Source organism: Stegodyphus dumicola, chromosome X1 (assembly GCF_044657685.1).
Source record: "Stegodyphus dumicola isolate Sdum_Otavi_A_Nest chromosome X1, ASM4465768v1".
NCBI lineage: Eukaryota > Metazoa > Arthropoda > Arachnida > Araneae > Eresidae > Stegodyphus > Stegodyphus dumicola.
In genome coordinates, this window is record NC_140780.1 from 259,865,900 (window position 1) to 259,891,839 (window position 25,940).

General features: G+C 32.7%; 1 protein-coding gene across 2 annotated transcripts in view; it reads right to left on the minus strand.

The window, feature by feature from the left end:
* Positions 1 to 25,940, minus strand: part of LOC118184200 (uncharacterized) — a 233,200-nt gene that overhangs the window by 94,122 nt on the left and 113,138 nt on the right. The window contains exon 1 of one of the 2 annotated variants that reach the window (XM_085807599.1): positions 2,302 to 2,464. The exons of the other annotated variant lie outside the window; for it this stretch is intronic. Within the exon in view, the coding sequence (XP_085663725.1) occupies positions 2,302 to 2,449 (148 nt within the window). The 5' untranslated portion in view covers positions 2,450 to 2,464. Of the gene's footprint in view, positions 1 to 2,301; positions 2,465 to 25,940 lie in introns of those variants that run through there. 2 annotated transcript variants of the gene reach the window in all.

The following is a 25,940-nucleotide window of genomic DNA, read 5'->3' on the forward strand; positions in this document are numbered from 1 at the left end:
TTATCATAAAATTTTTTCTTATATTAATAAATAAAATTTTTACATTTTGAAACTGTATCTCAAACATTAAACGGTTTATAATATTTTGTAAACATTATTTGATTTCAAAAATTGCAGCAGCTAACCTTGCAATATTCGGAAACTAAGCAATCTGCAAAAGAATTTCTGATTTGACTGGAAACATTCATATTTGTAATAATTTATTCCCTATTTGAAGTAATTACTGCAAAAAGTATTTTTTCCAAATCTTAAATGATTTAGAATAATACATAATTCAGTACGCTTAAAATCAACAACATGCGCAAGAATAAGTACAAAGTTATAAGCATAAAATATAAAAGTATACAATTAAAGGTAATCAGTAGCCACACGTGATGGTGGTGTGGCTACTGATAACAAAAAATAAGAATGTAAAATGCACATTAATTTAAGATAGCTAACGACTGACTCTTAGGTTAACTAACGCTAAATCTGCTGCACGCAGAAGCCGAGCCCAGAAGTATCAACATAAACTGAAAGGTGTCGAACACCAACTACAGAGCTAGTTTCAAACCCGCAGCATAAACATCGGAACTAAGTCCGTTACTACTCTTTTCGAACTCTTGAAACGCAGCTTAAATTCTGCTTCTGAAACACGATTAAATTTGAATACTATGTCACAGAAAATTTACATTCCGGCAGGAATCTGAAATCAAGAAGGAAAGGAAAGAATAAAAACAATTGTTTAGAATAAAGCAAATTCTTACAAGCACAATTTGAGGTTTTCTACTGGTGAAATATTGTGGCTAAATTTGAAAATCCTGAGTAATTAGATCGCAGATGGAAATTAAAGTCATTAGTAGTGATTAAGAATCGTTGTTACAAAAACCAAAATTTAAAACAGCATGGATAGTTCTCATTATAAAATATAATTGATAAGAGGCAAAAATGATGACATAATCAATTCATAGCGTTGGGTAGGGACAGGTACCGCATTACTGCAAAAGAATTACGAATTTATTTATATTTTGATTTATGACTGTGAGTTCATTTGATTCTTATAGGCAATCTTTTCCTTTTAGTTTATACAAATCTAGCAAAAGAAGTTATTTACACGCTATTTACTAAGAAAATGCTTAAATTATTCGAAATATGTACGTTACATTTTAGAATGTGCAACCACTCATGTAAAATCAAGATGTCTGCTAATCAAGGTACATTGCTAGTATTAATTTTATCGATATAGAACTCGAATAAATTTGAATTCGTTCCGTGCCACTATTTCTGATTTCTAAAATATGGGGGGGGGGGGGGAATGGAATGTAAAAAATATATTCGGACAAACAGCCAGCTGAAAATCATTATTTGATTTCTTTTCTCTTAAACAGATGTTAACTCTGCTAATAATAAATTTTGTTGTGCTGAAATGGAATGCTAGCGTAACGAAATATATTGAACAAATACATGCAAAGAAATACTTCGAAAATTAATAAAACTAAACTAGCAAAATTAAAAACATATCATTTATCAAGTAGACGTTTTGAAACTTCCGGTCTGAGCACGCACGAAATTCATGAATATTCGTATCTATTGTCAAATCAGACGTATGAAAATGGAACACTATCTACAACAAAGTCTGTATATCACTATGATTAACGCATTATTTACTGCAAATTCTTTTTTCGTTTAATTTAAAATAGGCCTTTATTTTCAGTTCTAACATCAAAACTTTGTTTGAAAGCTTATGTCTCACCTCAAATTGAATTTTGAAATTAATCAATTTCTTAAGAAATTTTAGGAAACATTATAAGATTTACTCATAACAGTCATCGACATCTACAAATTTTTTATCGATGCATGTGCGAATTCACATCATAAAAACCAAATTAAGAATAATTTCTTTTAATTGGATAATATTAGGTTTGATACATAAGTCGTCCTTTTTTTTTTTTTTTTTTTTTTGTTTGAAAGATAAATGACTTTTTATCATAAAAGTTGGTAATGTTAGAGATCCATTACTAAGGTTATAAGTTACCAGGAGGAGGATAGGGACACTAATTTAAATACCGTTCAAAGTCATAAGAATATTGTAAGAAATAATTATTTCAAAGAATAACTAGAAAATTGTGGTGTAATTATCATCAGTAAACAAAAATTTAGGTTATTCAAAGACACATGACAAAAGATATTTCTAAAAAGGTGCTAATGTTTGGCAATCGCATTAATTAATTCCTGGCTTTGAATAGCTTGAAATCATTAACCTAAAGATAAGTCGATCGCGGGTTTCACTGAGCAAATGGATCAGACACGAGAAATACAGACCTGTTATTATTATCAGAAAACTAGTTCGAAAAGCTAGATAACAGTTCTTTCCAAAGATCGATGGCTCATCGCAACAGACAGTCCATTGCCATGCAGCTACTACTGGAGCTTTTGCATTAAGGACATAACTGTATACAGATAAGTTCATGAGAAAGACTTTAACAGCTGGGATTTGTGTTCCTCTAATAAGTCGAGTCCAGGACGCCTATTCTACGATGGCTGGAAACGTCAACAACTTGAGCGAACAATATTGACTCAAAAAAAAAAAAAAAAAAAAAAAAAAAAAAAATCAGTATGGACAGCTAACACAACTTATCGGCCATTCTGTGGTTCTCAGTTGGAGGGCGGGTGGGTCCATTTGACTTTACTGAAAGGGGACAAGGCTTCAAAAAGCTTTAGACCAATCGCAGTACAGACGAGTGACAAAATTTATAGCGCGCGCTGGCTGAAGTTCTAGGAATATTCTCTCATTATTTCACTAACTCACACGCTGTATTTGTAGTTCTAAAAAAATAGCCCAAAACAATATTATAACCAACACGCAGCAGAATATGCTGCTTTGTGATGTGAAGGAAAATCCCGTTTTTTAAGGGGGAAGTTAACGCAGGAATTTAGAGCTAAGAAATAAAGAGAGATATTAGATACCATGAAAGCAACGGTAAACAGATAAGAGTAAATGAATTAAGCTTACTTCAAATTTTTTTAGAAATAAACAATTTTAATCATTTAAATTTATAATATGATTAAATTGCATTACAAACTAATAGCGAACTAAGTTTTTTTATTTTATTATATTATTATAATTTTTTTTTCATGCTTACATTAAAACTGTGTTTTCACTCAATTTATTTTACAGTTAAAATTAGAAGAATATTTCTTTAAGTAAGAAATTAAAAAGAAAATATTTCTTTCTTAATGTTTCTTCCTTTTTTACTTCCTTGTGCGAAGTAGAAAGGAAGTATTGTAATCGCGAAAAGTTTCAGGCAGCATATTTCAACGAAAATATCCATTTTGAAAGCTATCGAATGCAATTTAACGATGTTTTTGCGTGATATCTGTACGTAAGAACAGAATAAAAGACTCGTTTCCTCCAAAAAAATTATAAAACTGCTTTAAAATTAATTCTGAAGAGATTTTTTCGTGACGTCTGTACGAACGTATCTACGTACGTGCGTACTTACGTACCTTGCATAACTCAAAAATGAGTAGCCTCAGAACGTTGAAATTTTGTATATAGGACTGCTATAACATAGAGATGTGCACCTCGTATTTTGGTAGTAATCGGCCGCACCAAACGTATATAAATATATTTATATATATATCCACTCTGTTACCCGGCTCAGTGATCTCAGGTTCTTTACTCTTATATGTTTGTAAATTGTACATTTTTTGCTTTAAAAAATGATTGAATTATGTTGTTTTTATCTTCCGGTTAAGGTTTTTATGCCTTTAGTAAATCTGTATGCAATATTTTTAGAATTATAAACAATTTTAAAGTTGTTTAAGTGCCGCTAAGCCATTTTTTTTATGGCGGCCATTGATTGTTTACATTTGAAACAGCAGACTAGTGGATTTATTGCCAATCTAGAGAAACTTAGCTTCGCAACAACAAAGATAACGCCTTCATTTATTATTGCCAATTAAATCATGCTTAATCCTTTCTGGAATTTTTTCGAGGAAATAAGTGTTTAAGATTTACTTCGTAATTTTTAATATAGACATTTTGAGTTTTTATGTATTTTTGCCTTCTCGCGAAGTGAGAACTGAATTAATTGAATGAGAAATACTCAATCGTCTGTGAAAAACTGTTTCTTTTTTGCTTTGTTTGTTTAATTTCTTTTATACATCATTCTAGCTTTATTATAGTGTTTGAATAGAACATGTGGCAAAGATTAGATAATTCTATTCTTTAAATGATATAAATTTTGTGCATTATGAGTTATAATATGAACGAAATATAATACTGTTAAGTGAATCTAGCGCCAGAGTGTCGCTATGGTAAACAAATACTAGAGTGAATTTTAAAGAATGCATTTATTCTATTGTGGTTTATGCGCTGTCGGCGAAGTAGATTTAATTCAATCCAATAAGTTTAAATGAAATGCAAGAAAAAATGCGTATAATTTAATATTCCGTACAAGGAAGTCATGTGGTGTACACATCAGATTTTTTTTTAATTTTCTGTTTCTATGAAAATGATTTCTTTCAGGAAAAGAAATAAAATTCATTTGTTATTAAAGCATGGCCGATTGCTGCTGCATCCAACTATCACACATGCATCAAAATGTTTTATTTTACATAATTTATTCTATAATCATCAGGAAAAAAAAATAATTTTTCAACATATAATATATAACCAAAATTATACTAATCTGTTCTGCATGTGTGATAAATTCGTATTGCAATTTTTGTCACATATATTAGTAATATTTTTTAAATATTACATTGCTGTTATTTTAATTTCTTATATATATATAACAACTGCGTATTTTAGATATTCTTACTTCTCAAAAGATTTAATTCTGTGAAAATAAAATAATTAAAAGATAGTAATATTATTTTTACAATGGAAATACTAAGTAAAAATAATCAATGTAGGTCTCCTGCAGTTGAAGAAGTCCTTGTCAAACCAACGTTTTGACACATTAAATAGAAAACTAATAATAATCAATGTCTCTTTTACAATATAAAAATGAGAACTCTGCTATGAACAGTTTTTTTTTTTTTTTTTTTTTTTTTTTTTTTTTTTTTTAAGTTTGCAAAGGAAGCAATGATTTTTGTAATACTAATAGATTACAAAAGTACTATTTCATGAACAAACCCTCAGTCTTATAGCATTGTTACTTTCTAGCATAATATAATAATAAAGCACTATAATTCTGCTAATAATCCCACCAGCGGCCGAGCGGTAGAGTCGCTGAACGCAGGTAGTTCGTTTCGAGGTTCGAATTCCGCGAACAAGCTGGCCGCATCGGCGTTTTACTTGCTTTCCCCATGTGTAACGTGTATACGAGGCAGTTTCCCTCAGAAAGTCCACCCTTAGAAACCACTTAGAAAATAGTTTTAATTCGTAATAAAATTACACGCACAAAGAAAAAAATTTTGAAAGCTTTCAGATTTTATATTACGCTCAAAGGGCAGTTTCTTTTTTAACGTTTTGCGTGTTACCTTTATTTATTAAATATCATGTTCTTCGCACTTAAACCACAAAATTCAATTCGACAGCAATGTCATAATTTAAAAGAAGCATATCTTTAGAATTTCCGATACACAGTCTCACGCTCTCTAGATGAAAATGTTTTTTTTTTTTTTTTTAATTTTATTTTCCTTTCCCGTACAATGTTACCATTGCTCGTTTTGAAATCGTTGAGTTTCTTAATCAAAAACTAATAAATGCTTTACAAAATATGAAATAGATAATAAAACAAATTCCCAGTTTAAAATTTGGGCCTCCAGATGCCAATGTTAGGGTGAAGGATTACGTTATTCAAAATTTGATGGTTGTAGGTATCGTTGTTTTATCACAGTGCGAGAAACATTCATACATTTATTTATGCAGATTCTTCATTATTTAATTTCTTTAAATATAATAAAGTGCGATAATATATGATGGCAACAATTTGAAGAGTGAAACGCCATTTATCGTAAAACGCCGCAAAATGGCAAAACGAAATTAATAGCCCTTCTGAGCTAAGACCCTTTGAGCTAAAAATTATTTTTAAAAGTATCACATTAGTAGTAGTACGACTACTGAAAAAATATTATAAAGTCTATTTTATAGTTTTATTATTACTTTTTTTTTTCCATTTTTATTTTACATTAGGGTGAATTTCGAGTAATAATGAACGACATTCCTTATTGTGTTCACAGTATTGTTCGTAAGGTATTCCACTGTTGTATTTTAAAATAAACTTAATTCTTGTTGCACATAAATCGAGTAGACGCTTCTCGGATATCCATATTTGTATTAATTGAAGAAGGATTATGTGCTAGATAAATACTTACTATCTTCTATATTTTTAAACTATATAATTTCTATATATATCTATAATTTCAGGAAAAATATGAATGACCTTCCTTTCAGTAGAAATTGCGTTCTTGTTTTCCAAATGTGGCTCCAAATACTCTCTCAATTCATCGCAAATTAAAATAACTATAAATTTTGGCAATCTAAAATATGCAATGAAAACATCTTCTGGCAGAGCAAAAGCATCAACATATTTTCTATAAATTTGCCACCGATTCAGAGATCTACGACACCGTATTCTTCGTTTAAATAGGAAAAACTTAGGGGTGAAAACACATACAAAGCCATTGTCTACTTAGAACGTCAACTGGACAAGCCTGATTGACGACGGGGCAACACTTCCTCGCGCTTCCGACATGGAGGTAGGAAGTAACGACTTCCGTACTCAGAGAATATGGGATGTCGGGGAGACCTGTTTTTCACTAGCAGCGACATCTGGCGGCCCACAAACTGGTGTCGACTCTCGGAGCGTAGAATAGGCGTCCAGATTCTCGGTTGGTTATATCTTTTAACAAAACTATATACGCTAACGTTATGAAACGTGATTATTACACTTTTGGAGATATGTCATGTCTATAGCAGGCACACTGCCAAGTGATATCAAGTCTTAACAGCTTCGCATTAGGCTCCTGAGAGGTGCATTTGGCTTCGCTTTTGTTGTAGTGTAATAATGGCCAAACTGACCAAGGCCCACGAAATCATAAAGGTTCCCATCACAGGAGCAAATTTATATGTTTTCTATATTTCGGTATTAAAAATGCACAAATTACCAATTATAGCCTTTTTCGGATGTCAATCATTACACATTTATTTATAATTTGTAATAATACAATATTTTGCTTTGCGATTTGGCAAATCGTTTAATGTAAACAACAGCGCGTTTTTCAAAATTCTATTAGTATTCTCAAGTGTACTTTCCATTTCTTATGTTCTAACCCTGAGAATTTTTGATAATGTCCCACTCTGCTGACTGTTTGAACCTAAGATTGTCTCACGCTCTAATTCTCTAATTCCTTCTCTCATTTTTTCAGTACTTGGCTGTAAATTTTATATTACATTTTAAATGCTTTTTTCTGAGTAATTCCTGATTATGGCGATATACGCTGAAGTTCTGTTTCCTATGTAGCCAAATTCTATATAGTTTAACTAAATAATTTTTAAAGCTTCTTACGAATCCCGTAAGAGTTAAGCAATTTTGAACGCTATTATTTATAATTTAACTTAAATAGCAATAAATGAATTGTCATTAGTCTCTTTTTGTGAAGATTTTTCACGCAATGTTCACAAAAATAACATTGGAAAGAATAACTCCTCCCTGAACGCACTGTAATGACTTCGAAAGTGAAACACTTCCGTTTCTGAATCATCATCTCGACAGCATTTATTGATTTATATCTGCGATTTTTGAGCTCAATATTATGAATCCACAGGGGACAACGACTCTGAGGAAGATTTAAATTTTGAACCTTTAAGTATGTCAAGGGTTTGTAGCTAAATTGCATATATTTTAAATGATGAGGATGACACCAAAACGATATGCTGCATACATTATAATTAACACGTGTCTTCAAATAAACAACTAGAATGACAAAATAAGAATTTTAAAGATGTTTGAATTTTTTAATTTTACTGTCTAAAAAAATTTAAGTGTGTGTAATTAAAAATTAAAACCAGCAGTGCCGCAAAATTAATGCAACTTGAATATCCTATTCCTAAATCCAAAACAATTTGAGAACTAACATGCGAACTGAGACGCCATACAAGCCATATAGTATTTACTACGTGAATTATACTTAGTTTTATACTAATATACAGCATAAAACTAAGTATAGGCTATGACTGTAAGTTGCTCAATTTCGTTTTAAGATTTATGCCCTAATACCAAGATATTTTATTCTGCACATGAAAATATTAAAACATCTGAAATTTGAAACACTTAATTTAACAAGTATTTAGGAAAGAGGGATATAAAAAATTGTCAAATGTATGCACAATAAGAATATCATGTTTACAGTAGAGTACGTATTGTTGACAGTTATGGAAAAAATATGCCGATGTTTTACTGAGAGCTATAAATAGGAACCAACTATCGAAAATATAATTCATTTTTGCCTCAAACATGGGTAGAAATCTTTTAAAAATTATTCAATTTTTAGTACAGATTTTCTTCTACAAATTTATTACAAAAGAAGAATCTTTATGTTACATTGAGAACCTTTACGTTACTGAAAAGTGTCACTTGCTGCGTGTTCCCCTCACCCCAAAAAAAGTTAAGGAAAAAGAATAAATAATACCTTCTTACTTTGTTCTTACTACTCTCAAGTTATGCTCTTACGGCGCATTTATATCCAAGTCACTTTTTCTCCTACCAAAATTTGGATTTTGATCAACTAGTCTTTCCAAATGTAGCTAGGTTTTATTGCAAATTTTCATTTTTATGTGAAAATAAGGCAAGCAACAAAATAATATTAAAAAAGTATAATGTGAATCTAATATTTTCTAAACCTTCTAGCCTGAGTGCTACGGAAATAGCTTTTGAATAATGTAGGATGCTTAAAATTCAGTATTTTACATCTCACTTCCGAGTCATTTTTTCCGTACACTATTTCTCTCTCGTCTATCTCTTGTTCAGCTCTTTATTTTTCTTGACGTGCAGATATTTCTTTTCCTTTCAGTTTTTGATTTACAGGGTTACTCACCGCGAATTTACTTTTTTTCCATCCAGAAAAAATACAGCCACTAATTGCGAAACTTTTTACAAATATAAAAGCTGAATAAAAGTTTTTGCTGCATATCGATATAAGTATGTATGACATGAGCAAGAACTTATACAGAGAGGAGTTAGCGTTTGGAGGCATCTATTGATGATAGTTTTGTATACTTCTCAGGAGTGGGATTATTTTTGTATGAAATGAGATTGCTATTAAATTCTACATTCGATGCAAATAAAGCATAGTATACTATTCAGTTCAAGATCGTGAAAATAAATTAATTTGCTACGGATAGAGAAAATTGTTTCAGCATAGATCGAATTTAAATCTAATTTTCATATGTTAAATTTATTATCAAACGCAAGCTGATTCGGTGCCTCATAAAATTAGTAACTCGGTGTAGTGTCGCATCATCACTGTCTCTGACCTCAATAGCATTTTTCTATTGAGCTGTTCTAGTTAACGATCCAAATTGCAATCCATCTTTGCCTTCGGCCTTTAAAGAAATTATGGTTTAGTTCTGGTTTCATCAACAGATGGCGCCACTAGCTCATCTCCTGTCCAGGCTTTCTTATCTTATCTAATCATTATATCCTAACTCGTTCATTTGAGCTTTTGCAGCTGAGGATGATGGTTCGGTAAAACCATCCAAACTAGTCCTGTGAAAATTTGAAAATATAACGCTGATTTTTATTGTTTGACTTCTGAATTAGCATTTGTTCGGCATGTTATTGTGTCTTAAATTAACACTTATAAAATCTGCACACGTCTGTCTGTTTGCAACATCATCTCCCTCGGAACGGCGGTGAGTAGAGTTTCGAGAAGAACCCCCCCCCCCGGGATTCCAAAAATTCATAGGAAGCCATTTCGACAATTCTCATCTTCTTGCAACTTTAATCAGCCGAGATATTAATTGTAAAGTCTGAAAACGCTATTTCGTACTCTGCAAGTTGCTTTATTCGCTAAACTTCTTTGCTGTTCGCCATGCTGTGCCAATGCGCATACGAAGTGGAGTTTTAAAATTGCCATCCGTCTTTCCTAAACAGAGGTACAGTAAAATATTTTGTGTGATAGAGCGTATAAATTCTGCTTTGGCCGCAGCCCGCTCATCTGGCGGGATTGTAAACTAGTGTTACATTTAATAGTTACAACAATCCATTATATTTCACTATAAGGCAGCTTCAAAATTTTATTGACTCGACAATCCGTAAAGCTGTATATATATATACCCTTAGAAACACATAATTTTTGTTCGCCAGTTTCTAGAGTTTACACATGTATGAATGATAAAACTCTATATGTCTTTTTAATTTTGAAAGATGTAAGTTATTATTACTAACGACTTTTTCACATTCAGCTCACAGTTTGGCTCGTCTTCAATTTTAGTCCAAGTAAAGCTAAACGTTAAATAGTTTTTCATAATATTTTGGCTGTTACTTTATTGTCGATAAATCTTCGATGATAGGAAAACTGGGGAAAATAGTCTTATATCATTTATTTCTGATGATTTTTGTTCACTGTCATTTGCTGTCGTTTGACAGCTGACCTTGTTTTCTTTTGAATTTTCTAATTCTTAACTACTCCTTTATTCTTCATACTGGATTAATTTAACTAAAAATGTCTTAATCACGAAAACTGCTTAATCAATTCTTTGAAGTTAGGTCGAAAATTTATTGTAAAAATTATTGGTATTAAAGTAATAAGTAATATAATATTAGGGGAAATAAACAAAACTTGAAAACAATTTATTTCTTACATAATTTTTTTTGAAAGCACAGAAACATGAATCAAAAACTAATCAATACGCTCTCCGAATTCCCAGTATGCTAACCTGACTATCTGGCTGGATACAATTATACATATTGTAAAAGAAAAAGGAAATAAAAGTTACGTTATAAGCTCATTTCAAATCTTAAATAGTCCATTTCTTAGGCCCTCAATCAACCCGCAGAATATGAGATACGAACGATTTATTTAGTACCCTTTTTGAGCTTCCGTTTGAAAACGGTAACCTAGCCACGCAATTCCAGGATATGTTCCGGCTAGCTAAAGCTCCGGGCTGATAGCATCTTTAACACATAAGACAGAGGTACACTTCAAATCTGTTTTCCTACAGAGTAAGTGTTGTGTAAAACTTATATATGTTTATATTGTATGGACAGTAGCAGAGCTGAAACTGCGTCGGAACCCACCGAAGCCTAGCACTGATACTTCTTACTTTCTAAGGTAAATCGTAACTCTACCCGGAGGGCACCGGATCCCTAAATAAAAGGGCTCCATCACTTCTTTTATGTAAGTGAAATAGAGTTTCAGCAGACAAATTTTATTTTAAAAATAAATATGCCTTAAAAATTGACTTAAAAACATCCGAATACATGCATGTCTTTCTCAGGGCAACAAACACTTTGACAGAGGTTAACACTCTTAGGGAAAGTAAAGCTCCCATCTGCATGACCTCTCACTGCAGAGCTCCTGCAGACTTGAACTATTTGATTAAATACGGAAGTGGATGACAAAAATTGTCACTTACGCAGAAGTTTACTTTCGGGCGATTATAACTTTGATCTTCGCTCTTACGTAGAATTTACAATTCTACTAAAAACTTTTGTAAGAGCGAAGACCAGGTGCTCACTTAGAGTTTTAGGAGATTACTGCCATGTTTCCTCCTCTGAAACTACTTTTTATGGAAAACTGCCTTATAATTAGTTTTGTATAATCACCGTCCACACTTTGGAGGGTACTTCATCTTCACTATATCCCTTTTTAGTAAATTTCCGTTTTATATGCTATGTCAGTCCAAAAAATAAACCTCGAATTAGAAGAATATTTACACATCCTACTGAATTTCCTAGACCTCAAGAACATTTACTTCCAAATTTTTACCTTATGCCTACATATTCTGCATTTATTCCATTCGTCTTCTTATTACCGATAGAAACAATTACAATTACGTGAAAGATGCTAACCTGACTATCTGGCTGGGTTAATAATAAGTTCATAAGTATGTTGAATAATGAGAACAAATCTGGTTATGACAGCCTAACTCTGAATAATAAAATTTTAAGAAAACACCCGTTTCATTCGCATGAATAAATAAATACATTTTTCAAAAACGTCCAAGAAATCTATCACAAGTGTCAACATAAACGATCTACAAATATATTTCTAAGTATGTAAATAACTCATAAGCTGAAAATAAACCAAAAACGTATCGAGAATTCATTGGCATATAAATATCAATCATTTGCATATACCAAGAGCAAAGATAAAATAGTTTCCACTAGCAAATGTACCAGCAGCAAAGAGAAAATAGTTTCGAAGTGTCTAAAAAACTACTGAGAGCGCACTCTCACTTACGAAAACGCAACGACATCATAAATACATAAATTTTGTGAAACATGTCAATATTTAAAAAATTTCGTACGAAACTTTAGTTCTGATATAGGAAACTACACATTAAATAATTAAACGTGGGTATTCATGTACATGTTTGTAAAAACACAAATATATAAATATTTTGGTAATAAAATTGGTAAGTTAGAAAATTTTCTGTTCTGAACATATGTGGCTACGAAATTCTTTGGAAAAACGGAAGGCTAATAAGCATTTCGATATTTCGTTAGAAATCAAGTGTTATAGAGGAGCAACGATTTAAAAGTTAACCAAGAGTGCAACATACAAGTACATGTCTAAATTATTTTCCTAATTAGTTATGATTATTTGAGTAGGATATCCAGAATCTTCAAAATTAGTAATGAAACGTTCGGTTTACCTTTTAAGTTTTTAGTCTGTGTTTTTAGTTTTTAGTCCGGTTTACCCTTTAAGTCTGTGTTTTAGAGTTCCTCACCTTGTAATCCTAAGATACTGTTAAAAGTGAAGAATCTTAGGAACTGATAAGCGAATAATCGCTTGAGTTCGTGTGACAGGAAACAACAATATAAAAGGGTAAACTAGCCGTTTATTATTCCAGCTAAAGTTTAACAAAACTTTGTCTTCGAGTGTACAATAAAGCCGACACTTGGGCTTGGAACTCAAGAGACTAAGAATAATACTAAACTAATCTAAACTAAAGAGGTATAGCCGAAGCTTTCAAAATTCTAACAGAGTTGGCCCCTTAACGTTAATACACTGTTGTGCAAAAATTAAGGACGAAGTCGAAAAATTAGCATATCAGCTGAACGAAGAGGCAGAGCTGACAGAAAGACCAATCAGGAGATTAAGTAAGGTGATGTACGGTAGCACATGCGCAGATATGCAGGTAGACGTAATGGGGGAGTGTCTGAGTAGTATAAAGCATGTTGTCGGTGTAAGATCAGTATTTCTGGCAAAGAGATTGCACGCCGTATAGCAGTTAAAATCACACCGAGTTGCTGCCTCAGCGAGAAATGGCGAATAATCAGTCTGTTAGACGACATCTGGATGCTTTTACCCGAGGTCGAATCATTGGGAAGTTGGAGGAAGGCCACAGTGTGACAAGTGTGGCTGCAGAGTTCGGAACTGCTCACAGCATCGTTTCACGAGAAATCGCTAGACACACGACACAGGTGACTAGACGACCGATATCGCGTTTTACCGTGGCCAGAAGACTGCACGGTGGTGGTCTGTTTGCACGGCGCCCTGTACGGTGTGTACCTCTAACGCCTGCCCAGCGGAGAAGGCGTTCTCTGTGGTGCCGGGAACAACGGAATTGGAGAGACAATTAATGGGGACGAGTACTCTTTACAGATGAGAGCAGATTCAGTCTGAGTAGCGATTCTCATCGCATACTCATCTGGAGAGAGCGGGGAAGCCGCAATCATCCCTCGAATATCATTGAAAGGGACAGGTATGGAGGTGGCGGTTTTCTCGTTTGGGGAAGCATCATGCTTGGTAGTCGTACAGACCTTCACATCTTCGACGCAGGTTCAGTCAACGGGACCCGTTATTGTAACGAGATTCTTCTTCCATATGTGCGTCTTTTTAGAGGCGCTATGGGTCCGCAGTTCCTTTTCATGCACCATGTCATCGCACAGTAGCTGCCGAACAGCTCTTAGAGAGTGAGGATATTGAACGTATGGATTGGTCGGCACGATCTCCGGATCTCAATCCCATCGAGCATGTATGGGATTTTCTAGGCAGACGCTTGGCAGCTCGTACCTTATCACCAGTAACGATTCCGGAGCTTCGATTGACGCTGCAAGACGAATGGGCCGCAATGCCTCAACAACTCATTGACACCCTCATTCTCAGCATGGGCAGACGCTGTGAAACCTGCCTAGCAGTCAGGGGAGATCATATCTCCTATTAAAGACCGGATATTTCTTGCTGGACACCCATCACAGGGATGTTTCGGCCTTCAGTCGCATTGCGCTCCATGCTACTTTTTCAATAAAGCTTCGTTTTATCCCTCTGATTTCTCTTTTAGTAAGTGTTGCTTACATTACTCATGTCCTTACGTATTGGGGATCTTACGGTATTAAATGTGTTGATTTGGAAAGCTTTTGTACAAAGTTATATTGAAAAAAACCTTCTCGTCCTTAATTTTGTACTTAATTTTTGCACACCAGTGTATGTGAACATCTTATATATGTGTCTTCAACTATGAACCTTAGAAAGAATTATTTCAGAAGTAGACTGACAGATGAGCATTTAACCTCGTTCTTTAGAATCAGTAGATCTCACTTCGAAACTCAATATAAGGAACTTTTAAATAACGCAATTTCATTCATCTCATTAACATATTTAAATTGTAATACTTGTATATTGTTTTTCAAATTTTAGAAAAATTTATCTTGGCCCGTCAAACTTTTTTTTTTCGATTTTTGGCCCGCGACCGAAAAGGTTTGCCCGTTCCTGCTTTAGAGGAACGTTAATACACGTTTTGTATTTTAAAGTTAAGTAATATAGATGAACATTTGAATACTTTTTTAAATGGTACGCATCTAAAATGCATTCTTTTAAAATCTGAATAATGCACTGCGTGTTAAAATGTCTTAACATGTAATCATAGTGAGAAACTGATCACATTGTTATTTAAGGTTTGTGACTCTGACAACTGCACAAACTTCCTGTCTTCCAGTTATCAACAACATGAACGAAAAGAACTACTTCTTTCAGCGACTGATTCACTGAAGAAAGAGATGAAAGGAAGTCTCTTTTGACTGACTTTTTCCGAAAGAGAAAGAATATTTTATGACTCCAAGACCAGAAAGTCCTTCCTTACCATCTGCAGTTTCTTAATTGGGAGCAAACAAAAAAGTCGTTAAATCTTACTAGAAATCTAAACATCACACTCTAAGTTCGCCTGTGATAAATCTGACTGTTCGCGTTAAACTACAGAGCCAGGAAAATCTAATGCACGATCTTTTGTTCCCTATTTCCGCCCACCCTCAACTGTCCATAACCTTGGAAACAAGTTAACACCGAATGACACTGGTTTCCTCTTTTCTGAAAAGTCTTTTCCTGGAAGTGGTCTTCGCCGCCTGGGGTGTCATCCTATTTATGTTTTCTTTGCTGTAAGCACGTTACCTCATTAAGTAAATCGGCTTCGAATCATTCCATTTCTGATTTACATATTTTCGAGAATTATTTGCTGGTTTTGAATCAGTACAAATCAGATTTTTTAATTTTTATTATTAATAATTATTGATTAGTAACTGTCCGCGAGCCTTCACCATTTCTGATCTGAAATTTATAGCAGTTTCCCTAAGTAACAAAACTTCAGATTTATATCATTTTTAAAATTTGTGAAAATAAACAAAGAGAAAGAAAATTTTTCATTTATACGTTATAATTATTTTCTGTTCATCTTTTATGACAATTAGTATATTTTTTAACTTGAAACTATTTTACGAATTATTCTAAGGGTTTAAAATATCACTACTGCTGAAGTAGAATGTCTTTAAAAAACCATTTATGACTTACCTAAGAGTCATGAACATTGAAGAATGAGGGACCATAGAGATAGTTCTAATTATTCTAAGGGGTGTATTCCATAATATATATATATATATATTTTTTTATCAATAAGACTTTTTCCATTGCTTTTTTCCTTCCCTTTTTGTTCTAGTGATCTTCCGTTCTCATGCTTAAGTTTTATGACATTCTGTGAATATCTATAAGGTATTTCTCCCGCTTTCTTAGCCTGCCTCCGTGTTGTAGTGGTCAGCACACTCAGCGCGTATTTGAGAGGTAATGTTTCTACATATCTACCGAAAAGTCTAAACAGTTTGGTCTAATAAACTGTTTTAATGTCTTCAGACTAAATACTATTATGATCACCACACGACATATGTTGAACGCCAGAATGATATCGATGGAAAAGAAACGTAAAATTTTAATCCACTTCCTCAAAATGATGATTTATTAATAATAAGCTATAAGATTCCTATAAGAAATCTGCTTATTTAGTTCCCCTCTACCTGCCTTCACATTTGAACCACCCTGTATATCGTTGTAGAAAATCGATATTTGATTAATTTTTTGGACATCCTCTTCTACTTATAATTTCTAAGAATCAACATGTATTATTTAATACTTTTGATTCATGAACTCACACGCACTTAAGTGTAAATTGTATCCTTAGTCAAATATTTACTTAATGCTATAAGGTATTTTCTCCCTCCTTTTCGCCCGCCTTCGTGGTAGCACACTCGCCACGTATTCGAGAGGTCCAGGTTCGAGTTCCGGCGACAGCATTGCTCATTTTTCATGTCTCTCGCTTTATAAAAACTTAATGACCCTAAAAAGCGACACATTCGCATTTGATTCGCTTTATAAAATTGAGGTCAGTGCTATGAAATACGTATACTTGTTGGGATTTGTTTCATCGACATGAATAACTTTTTAACTCTTAGCCTGTCGAGTGATTTTCTGCGAATCCCTTTAAAACTGTCGCTAGTTTTGGACCCAACTTCCCGTAAAATGTCGCGAAAATAACCCTAAACCTCTGAAAATTGTCAAGCAGTTCTTTTGTTATTTCCCATCCCTCCCAGAATTTTACTTCTAGACTCTCCGTGATGACCGTCTTAATGCCCCAGGGTACAGCTGCGAAACTTAAAAGTTTTCTTCCCTTAAACAACCTTATCTCTACATTCCCCCCGGGGGTCGACGTAGAGAACTCTGCGAAGCTACTGGCTAGGATCTGTACCTAGGCAGTCTCGGCCACGGGGGTATAAAATCACGAGCCTGGCGGTTCCAGAGCCCGGGGTTGGGTCATTTGTATGGCTGGACCCCGGGGGAAAGGCGTAAGACGTATACCAGATGGTTCTGTAGCTTGGTGTGGAACGGCACCACAGTGTTGGACGGCACCGAGTTTGCTAGGTAATGTCCTGATGGGACGCGCTGCCCGTGTAGTACTGGCGGGAGCATTTAAACGACCGGTCAAGTCCATCAGGTTTTCAGGTCACGCCTCCGTCGAAAAGCCGAGAACAGGGAGTGGTGAACCGTGGCCTTCGAGATTAGATGGCCTGGTCAGCTGCAGAATCACGTGATTTGACGTCACGTAAGGCGTCTGAACTTTCACCCTTCGCACTGCAAGCGAAGACTTCTTATTACGTTGATTGCGTGCTGTATATTTTTATTATTCATGTCTTTTTTATTGCTAAATTTAAGTAATGTTGTTAAGGGTATTTTCGTTTTTAAATTGAGATTACTAGTTAACTTATTTATTAACAAGAATAACGATCGACGTTCTACGTAGAGCTGTCTTCATCGTGCCTGCACGATGTTGCGTTCCAGCATGCAAATCCAATTACGATGGCACTAATGAATATGTATCAGTATTCAAATTTCCAAAAGATACAGTAAAACGGGATTTATGGATCAAAAAAATTCCAAGGAAAAATTTTATTTCAAGTGATCGCAGATGAATTCAATGTGAAAAACATTATTCAATGTGAAAAACATTTCGAAAAGATGATATTATTCGCTATGATTATTTACCAGCAAACGAAGGTACTTTTATTCAGATGTGTAGAGGGCATCCTAAATTAAATAACGATTCTTACCCATGCATTTTTTCTCGTTGTCCAAAATACTTATTTGAAAGTCCAACCCCTCAGAGGATGAGCAGGGAGGAAAAAAGAGCTAAGATGGAGAAGCATATTTTTAATGAATTTTTGAGAAAGGACAAAATAGCATCATTTGAGGATTTTTCTTCTATGTTACCAAATAAATTAAATATTTCAGATACTTCAAATATTATTTTACACAAATCTGTTGCTGGTATTTATATTTTATTGCTCAGTTTTCATCCATATCCTAAAATTGAAAAAGTATCTTTGTATCGCTTCATATAGATATAGCAGTTTATCTAGGAGATAAAGTTGTTCCAGTTGAAAGTAAAGAACCAGTAAAGAAGTTGAACAGCATTCTTTACTGGTCAAACTTACCGAGATATATGTTCAAAACATTAACATGTTTGATGTTCATGAAACTTGTTTAATGTGTGGAATTCCCTTTTTTAGCAGATTAAAAAAAAATAATGAGCACCGTTTCAAATATTTGTTTAAACAATTATACTAAAGTTCTTCAAAATAATATGCATACAAAAATCGATGAAAGGAAACTTAAAAAAATCAAGAATACGTGATGAAAAGATATGAGTATGTAAATGACATTGTTTTATTTTTTAAAAATAGTGTACTAAATATGATGCAGTTCAAATATATTTTCAATAATGTATCTTTTACATTTAAATTTATTAATCCTTTTGCTGTTTCCTTATTATTTGATAATACTTCATAATTTTTCAAAATAAATTATCAATTGCGATTAATTATTGCTTCAGTATACTAGTACAACTTGCACAGTATTTCCTAATTAGACAGAAATCATGGTTTGTTCTATGTATAGTTGTTTTGAGGTTTTCGTTGGCAAATTTATTGATTTTACGCTGTGAAACATTATATGGATGGCTTTTATTTGTAAATATATTATTTATTATGCATCTACATATAACTAATAATGTAAATATTATTAAATGATGTAAATATCCTTATAATTATTGCTATAAATAACATATAAATATGTGAAAATTATTCGTTTTCTGTAATGTTGCAGCAAAATTGTAATTTATTTAATTTACAAAGGTTTGAGATTTAAATTTTTTCTGTGGCTTTTCTGTTCATTTTATTAGATAGTAATTTAAATGAATTAAAAATACATTTGCATAATGTTTGGAAGCTCTGAAATATTTATAGTTTTAAGGAAAAATTATTTTTTATGTCTTTTAATTTGCTAAATTATATTTACTTTTGTTAGTGAATTATTTATATTTCTAAATCTTTTCATTCCTTTCATTCCTCTCCTTCTCAAACTGTAAAGACATTTTTATGTTAATAAAAAACAGCCTTTTTATTTACTTATTTCAATACTTTCTTTTTTGAGTGTATTCTAACAAATTATTACAATACATTGTAAAAAAAAATGCACAAGATAACCTAAAACATGGCATAGAATATTTCGTGAATATTTCTTAAAAAATAATATTTATTAAGTTATTAATCTTAACTGCAAATGAATATACGACCTTTTATATACGTTTTCAAGTCTCTGGAAATTTAATTATTATGCATTATTAAAAACAAAACACTCTAAACATCGAACGAAACGCTCGCATTCAAATCTGAAGCAAAGAAAGTCACGGAAGAATCGGACGCCTTTCGTGACGTCACTCGTAGCTAACCAGGCCATGTTATCTCGAAGGCCACGGGTGAACCCTCGGGCCCGGCCCAGTAAGCGGAGGATTTTTGGAGTTATTCAGTCTGAGGCTAAGAGCCGGTGTGGGACCCGGTTCTCCAGACATAAAGGAATTAGTTTAAAACTCTTAAGTGGTTTTTGTAAATTTGGGCTGAGGCTAAGTTTTGGATTTGTGCCCCACGACTCCAGTCCATTAAGTCGAATTCGTTCTTGTGGCCTACCTGCCACGACCTTCCCCTGCCTGATATGGGGGTTCACAGTAGGTCGATTCCCTCAGTTGCGTAACTATTCGCAGGAGAGGTGTATAAATTTTGATTGATTATCTCTACATATCTCCTCTACATATAATAAAAGAAAGAGTCTGTCTGTGTGTGTGTCTTTCGTTCGCGCTGCGCGTAGGCTAATAGACCCACGGCTACGAAATTTGGTACATAGGTACATCTACACAAGAGCCAGTGCACTTCGAAGCGATTTTTTCGAAATTCGAATTCGAATTTTTTTTATTTTATGTTTTGTGACGAAATCGCGTCATTTTGAAACATAATGGGCTATAGGAAAGCGAGATTTTACTCTACACACTCCATTTTCACATCGTCATGAAACGTAGGCACTTAGCTATTTTACGAACTTAAAATAAATTTCGCGTTTCAATAAATCGATTAAATACGAATTTATTTAACAAAGGGAGCTTAACACTTTTTCAATGGGATTTTTTCTAAAAAAATTTATTTTTAAAAATGTACAACTTATTTTTCTTTGATTTTTGGACACGTTAAACTTTCATCCTTGCGAATGCTTTTACAAAAAGTATTTTGGAAAAATGATAATGTTTTGTATTTTTAAAAGATTTTTTAAATGAAGCTTCCGACTACACTTCTCACATCTTTAAAAATGTGATTTTGGCAACAATTTTCCTGTCTTATTGTTATTGATAGATTTTTGATGAAATCGCATCATTTTGAATAGTTTCATTCTTTTAGAAATATGGGTTTGGCAACAATTTTTCATCGTATTTTCTAATTTTTCATCTTCATTGTCACTGTTTTTAAGAGATTGGCATATTTCATTGTCATTTTTATATAAATATAATACATTTTTATTGATTTTTTTTTTATAAAGTTGTTCTGCAGAGTAAAATTCTGCGCGGAATTTATGTTTTTTGAGTTGCTTTCATGTTATTTTTTGCTTATTTCACTGTTTATAAGATATTGAAAATTTTGCATGATTTTTTTTCTTCAACGGAAAGTTGGTTAATTTTTTAATTAGGATAATTAATATTTGTATTAAGAGATATAGCTTATTTCATTGTAATTTTTTCCCCTTGAAAATATAAGATAAAATATGATTAATTATACTTTGCTTTTCAGAATTTTTTGTTTTTTGCATTCCTTTATTTTATTTATTGCTCATTTCACTGTTTTTAAGATATTGAAAAGTTTTGACTGATTTTTTTTTAGGAAACAAAGTTTTTAACCTCCTTTATACCATTTGAGTTCTTAAGGTTTTACAAAGGAAAGTTGGTTAATTTATTTATTAGGATAATTAATATTTGTATTAAGGGATATTGCTTTTTTAATTGTAATTTTGTTATACGTAATAACTTTTTTTATGAAGTTGTTCTGCAGAGTAAAATTCTACGCAGTTTTTTAATTTAACGTTTGGTGTTCCCTTCAGCCATTTTTCCAGTACATTTAAAAGCCAGACGAAGGCTGGCAGCAAAGCTGCTAGTTTTCAAATAAATTGGTTTTAAAATTTACCCGGTTAAATTTTTAATTATTACGCATTTTTAACCTAAGTAACCTAAATCTGTATGTCACTGATTATCACCGGAATTTCAATGCAGACTGATTAAACTGCTATCCCTAAAATTCTATTCTGACAAATAGTTTATTCAACTTTCATTCCTTCTGAGATATTGCTGAAACATTTCGTATTATTTCCGATTTTCCGTATTTTTGTCATTAATTAAAAATCATTAAAACTTTCAGCATTTTCCTATATTCTTCAACTGCATGCAAATAATAATTATTTTAAATAATTTCTTTTTGCCTTAATTATTACGTAGTTTTAAGAGTAATAAACGAAACATTTGGGTGTTTTTAAGGGTGATAATATTAATATTAATATTTCATATTAGTACTAATATTTCATATTAGAGGAAAAGTGGTAGCATAGTATAATTCGAAGTTTTTGCCATTTCAGTAATATGAAGAGATTTCAAGAATGTTTAATTATTTTATTTAGCTTATGACAAACTAAATAAAATAATTAAACATTCTTGAAATCGCTTCTCTTAACATACTGGTATTCCTATGTTTTCCGTGCTCTTCAAGTTTGCTCCTCCAAACTAGCCCTTGATGAAGAACTAAATTATTTAAAAGCAATAGCTATTGACAGGGGCTTTTCACCCAACATTATTAATCAAGCCGTTAAAAAATTCTCATCTCAACACACTAAAAGCCACACTCTTATTTTAGGAGATTATAAAAATTCTGTTGTCATTCCCTTCTTTCCATCAATTAGCTATAAAGTTGCACATATTTTGCAGAAATTTAACTTTCGGGTTGTTTACTCTCCCATCAATAAAATTTCAACTTCTATACTCAAGGACCCCATTCCGGATATGAATTCCTGGGGTATTTATAGGATTCCTTGCCAGTGCGGTTTAATTTACATTGGCCAAACTAAGAGAGCCTTAAAATTTCGCGTCAAAGAACATGAGGCATATGTTAGAAAAAAGGAAACACAGAAGTCTTCTGTTGCTCAACATTGTTGGTCCGAAAATCACACTTTCAATTTTTCTGCTGCCAAAATTATTCAAAAAACATCTTCCATTGGAGAACTGGATTTTCTAGAGGCATTTCACATTCATAAAAATCTTTCTGTTCTAGTTAACGATCCTAATTCCAATCCAAATTTGCCTTCGGCTTTTAGAGAAATTATGTTTTAGTTCTGGTTTCGCCAACAGATGGCGCCACTTTCTTATTCTTGTCCAGGCTTTCTTATCTTATCTAAACATTATTTCCTATCTTGCTCATTTGCGGTTTTGCAGCTGAAGATGATGGTTCGGTAAAACCATCGAAACTAGTCCTGTGAAAATTTTGTAAATTAACGCTGATTTTTGTTGTTTGACTTCTGAATTAGTATTTGGTCGGCGTGTTGTTGTGTCTTAACATACTGGTAGTTTGACCTACATTCAAACCCCCGTGAACAAGCTGATTGCATAGGCGTTTTTATGGTTTTAACTTTTTGTAGTGCGAGATTGTTTCCCTTAGAAAATCGGTCACGAAAGCTTACCTCCCCTTAGACAGATCGCCTTCACGTGCTTAATAATCTAACAAGACAAACCAAACACAACCCGAGCGAGGACTCGTAGTCAAGGCACGTCATCATGAAAAGCTAACTGAAATTGGCTCATATTCACATTAACCATGGGCAGCAAAAATTCGCGAAAACTGGTATGCAGGCAATCCATTCGTTAGGATTTGAACTCGCTTCAAACTATTAGTATTCAACGATTTTACCGCTACTTCGTTGGCGGCACTTTGTAGTATCTATAAGAAAAGTAATCGCAAAGACACAATCATTGCGTACAAACGGATGAATTAAGTTCGGAATTTAAAGAATAACTTTCATTCGTGCTATTGCTGTTAGCATTGACATTTGGACAGATGTTAATTTATTTTAAATTCTTTTAATGTAATTAATTTAATTCTTTAAATAATTGATCTTCTGACTGTAATTTTTTGTGAGGAGTATATCTAACCCTTCCGTACACTAACTGTTTTAATTAATTTACATTCTACTAATTTTAAGAGATTTTATATCGATAGATTTCTTTCCAAAAATGTTTCAAGGAATACATATTTTTTTAGATTTTAAAAAATTTTGGATTTAAAATCTTAATAATAAAATTTTTAAAACAAATGTTTCGAGAAATTCCTTCGGCGTATTCATTCATTCCATTTAGTTGAAGTTTCGAGTAGAATATCTTCCTTTCACTTTCAACATTCATATAATTTTTATATGTCAGTTCGCCATTTCTACGGAGCACAGAGCCACACACACGAGTACAAAACTCAGGCATGCTGAAAGCACAGTTTTAACATTTAAGAATGTAAAAAGAATATACCATTATAATAACGCGCATTTGAAATACGAGGGCAAACAAGAACGCTGGTTGCAACATTTTATATTTTTTCCTGACGAATCAGAAATTGTAATCATTTTTCAATACAAAAATAAAATATTTGATTCTATAACATATAGGCATAAAGGCGTCCTCCGTTACAATTCTTATTTTTTCTTGTTACTACTAAAATTCGGCAATGTACTATAACAACGTCGGATCATGTTTGACTTTCATTTGTATAAAGTATCAAAAGGCAAACAGTTGTAAAACGATTTATCTTCTTTCGCAAACTTACAGTCGGCACACATATAATACATACCTGCTGTCTGACAACGATACTTCACTCTAAGGACTTTTTCGTAAAGTGCTCTTTTCAAAGAGACTTCACACCCTATTAAGACCTTTGTGTCAACTGACAGCCGCCTGCAGAAAGCATGGAGGTAGGAAAGGTACTTCCTACCTCCATGCTTCTCCATGCTTACTTCCTACCTCCATGGCAGAAAGGTAGGGGAAGGAAGAACAGATCGCGTCGTCTAAACACGTCTTACGCAATCTTCGCGAAATTCGGGCTTCGTGTATACACCATAGAGCTGTAATGTACTAGAGAGAGAAACGGCAACCCTGAAGGGGAACAGGAATGCGAACCACGTGACGTTTGGAACATTTCCCGGGGATCTTCCTTCCCATTACAGTTCTATGGAGAATTTGTGAGAAGCAAATGTTTTGCGTGTACGCGCATTGTTTCGGACTTGAAAAATGGTACTTTCGTGCTCCGCATATAGATGAAATTCCAGATACGTGAAAGGTGGAGGAGTAACATTTCACAGCTGAGCTTTTTCTAATGTTTTAAAACGTAATTATATAAAATGTAAAGGTTTTTTTATCCACTCTACTTGCCGTTTTCTAACAAAAAATAGATTTTCTAATTTTATATAATATATGCATACTTGAAATAACATTTAAATAAAAGTATCTTAATATATATGTATGTTTCTAATAACTGTGTTCCGAAAAAAATGTTAAAATTTTAGTAATACAATATAATTTTAATTAGTCTAGTATTCTGCTTTGGCGACATTTTTCATACGCCAACAGACTGCTTTGAATGCGTTTGTTTATATATTCTTTGTATGCGTTTGCTCATGCGGACATGTGCGAAGTAGTAATGTATGTATTTAATACTTGGTAATGTTGATGTAACACTGTGTAAGAACTGCATAAAATTATGTTTTTTTTTGGGGGGGAGGGACATGAATGACTTTATTTTATCTCCTTTTCTTGCATCCAAATATAACAAATATGTTTACTTTCAATCACGTATTTTCTTTCTTATATCGTGTTTCTGGCATTTATTCCAATATTAAGAATTTGTTAAGTATTAAGAAAATAGAAATTATATAGCAGTTAAATTTCAAAACTTTAATAGTTTTAAGTTTCTTTTTAAAAATAATGAACATTATTTAAATTTTACCTTCTAAAATTATTTAAAATAAGTGCGACTACATTGTGCAACGTGCATAATACATATATATATATAACTTATATCTGCTATATTGACATTCATTTTTAGTTCAATTAATTTAATATCTTTCTCACTTTGATTCGCCTACTCTGTAGTTCTCTGTAATACACCGTATTAACATTAAATTTCCTTTTCGTATTAATATTAAATTTCCTTTTTGTACTATTTTCTGTTTTCACTCATTTTTCTTATGCTATCTATTTTTTTTTATTCTGTCCTAAGTACTAAAAAACCTTCTTTTTTATTTATTTATTTTACTTATTTATTTTTTAGTTTGTTATTAGTTTATTATTTATTATTTAGTTTATTATTTATTAGTTTATTATTTAGTTATTAGTTTATTATTTAGTTTGTTCTCTCCAGTTTTTTCTATTTTATTTTAAATTTTGTAGACGCCGAGGAACATATTACAAAATATTATTCTACAGCATGAAAATTATTTAAATTTTAAAAATTAAAATTTAAAATAAAGTTAAATTTTAAAATAAAGTGTCCAATTTTAGGGAAATTAATAATTTTGGCTGGTGTTTATCGATCTAACCTCTTCTGCAAATTCAACGGCAGCTT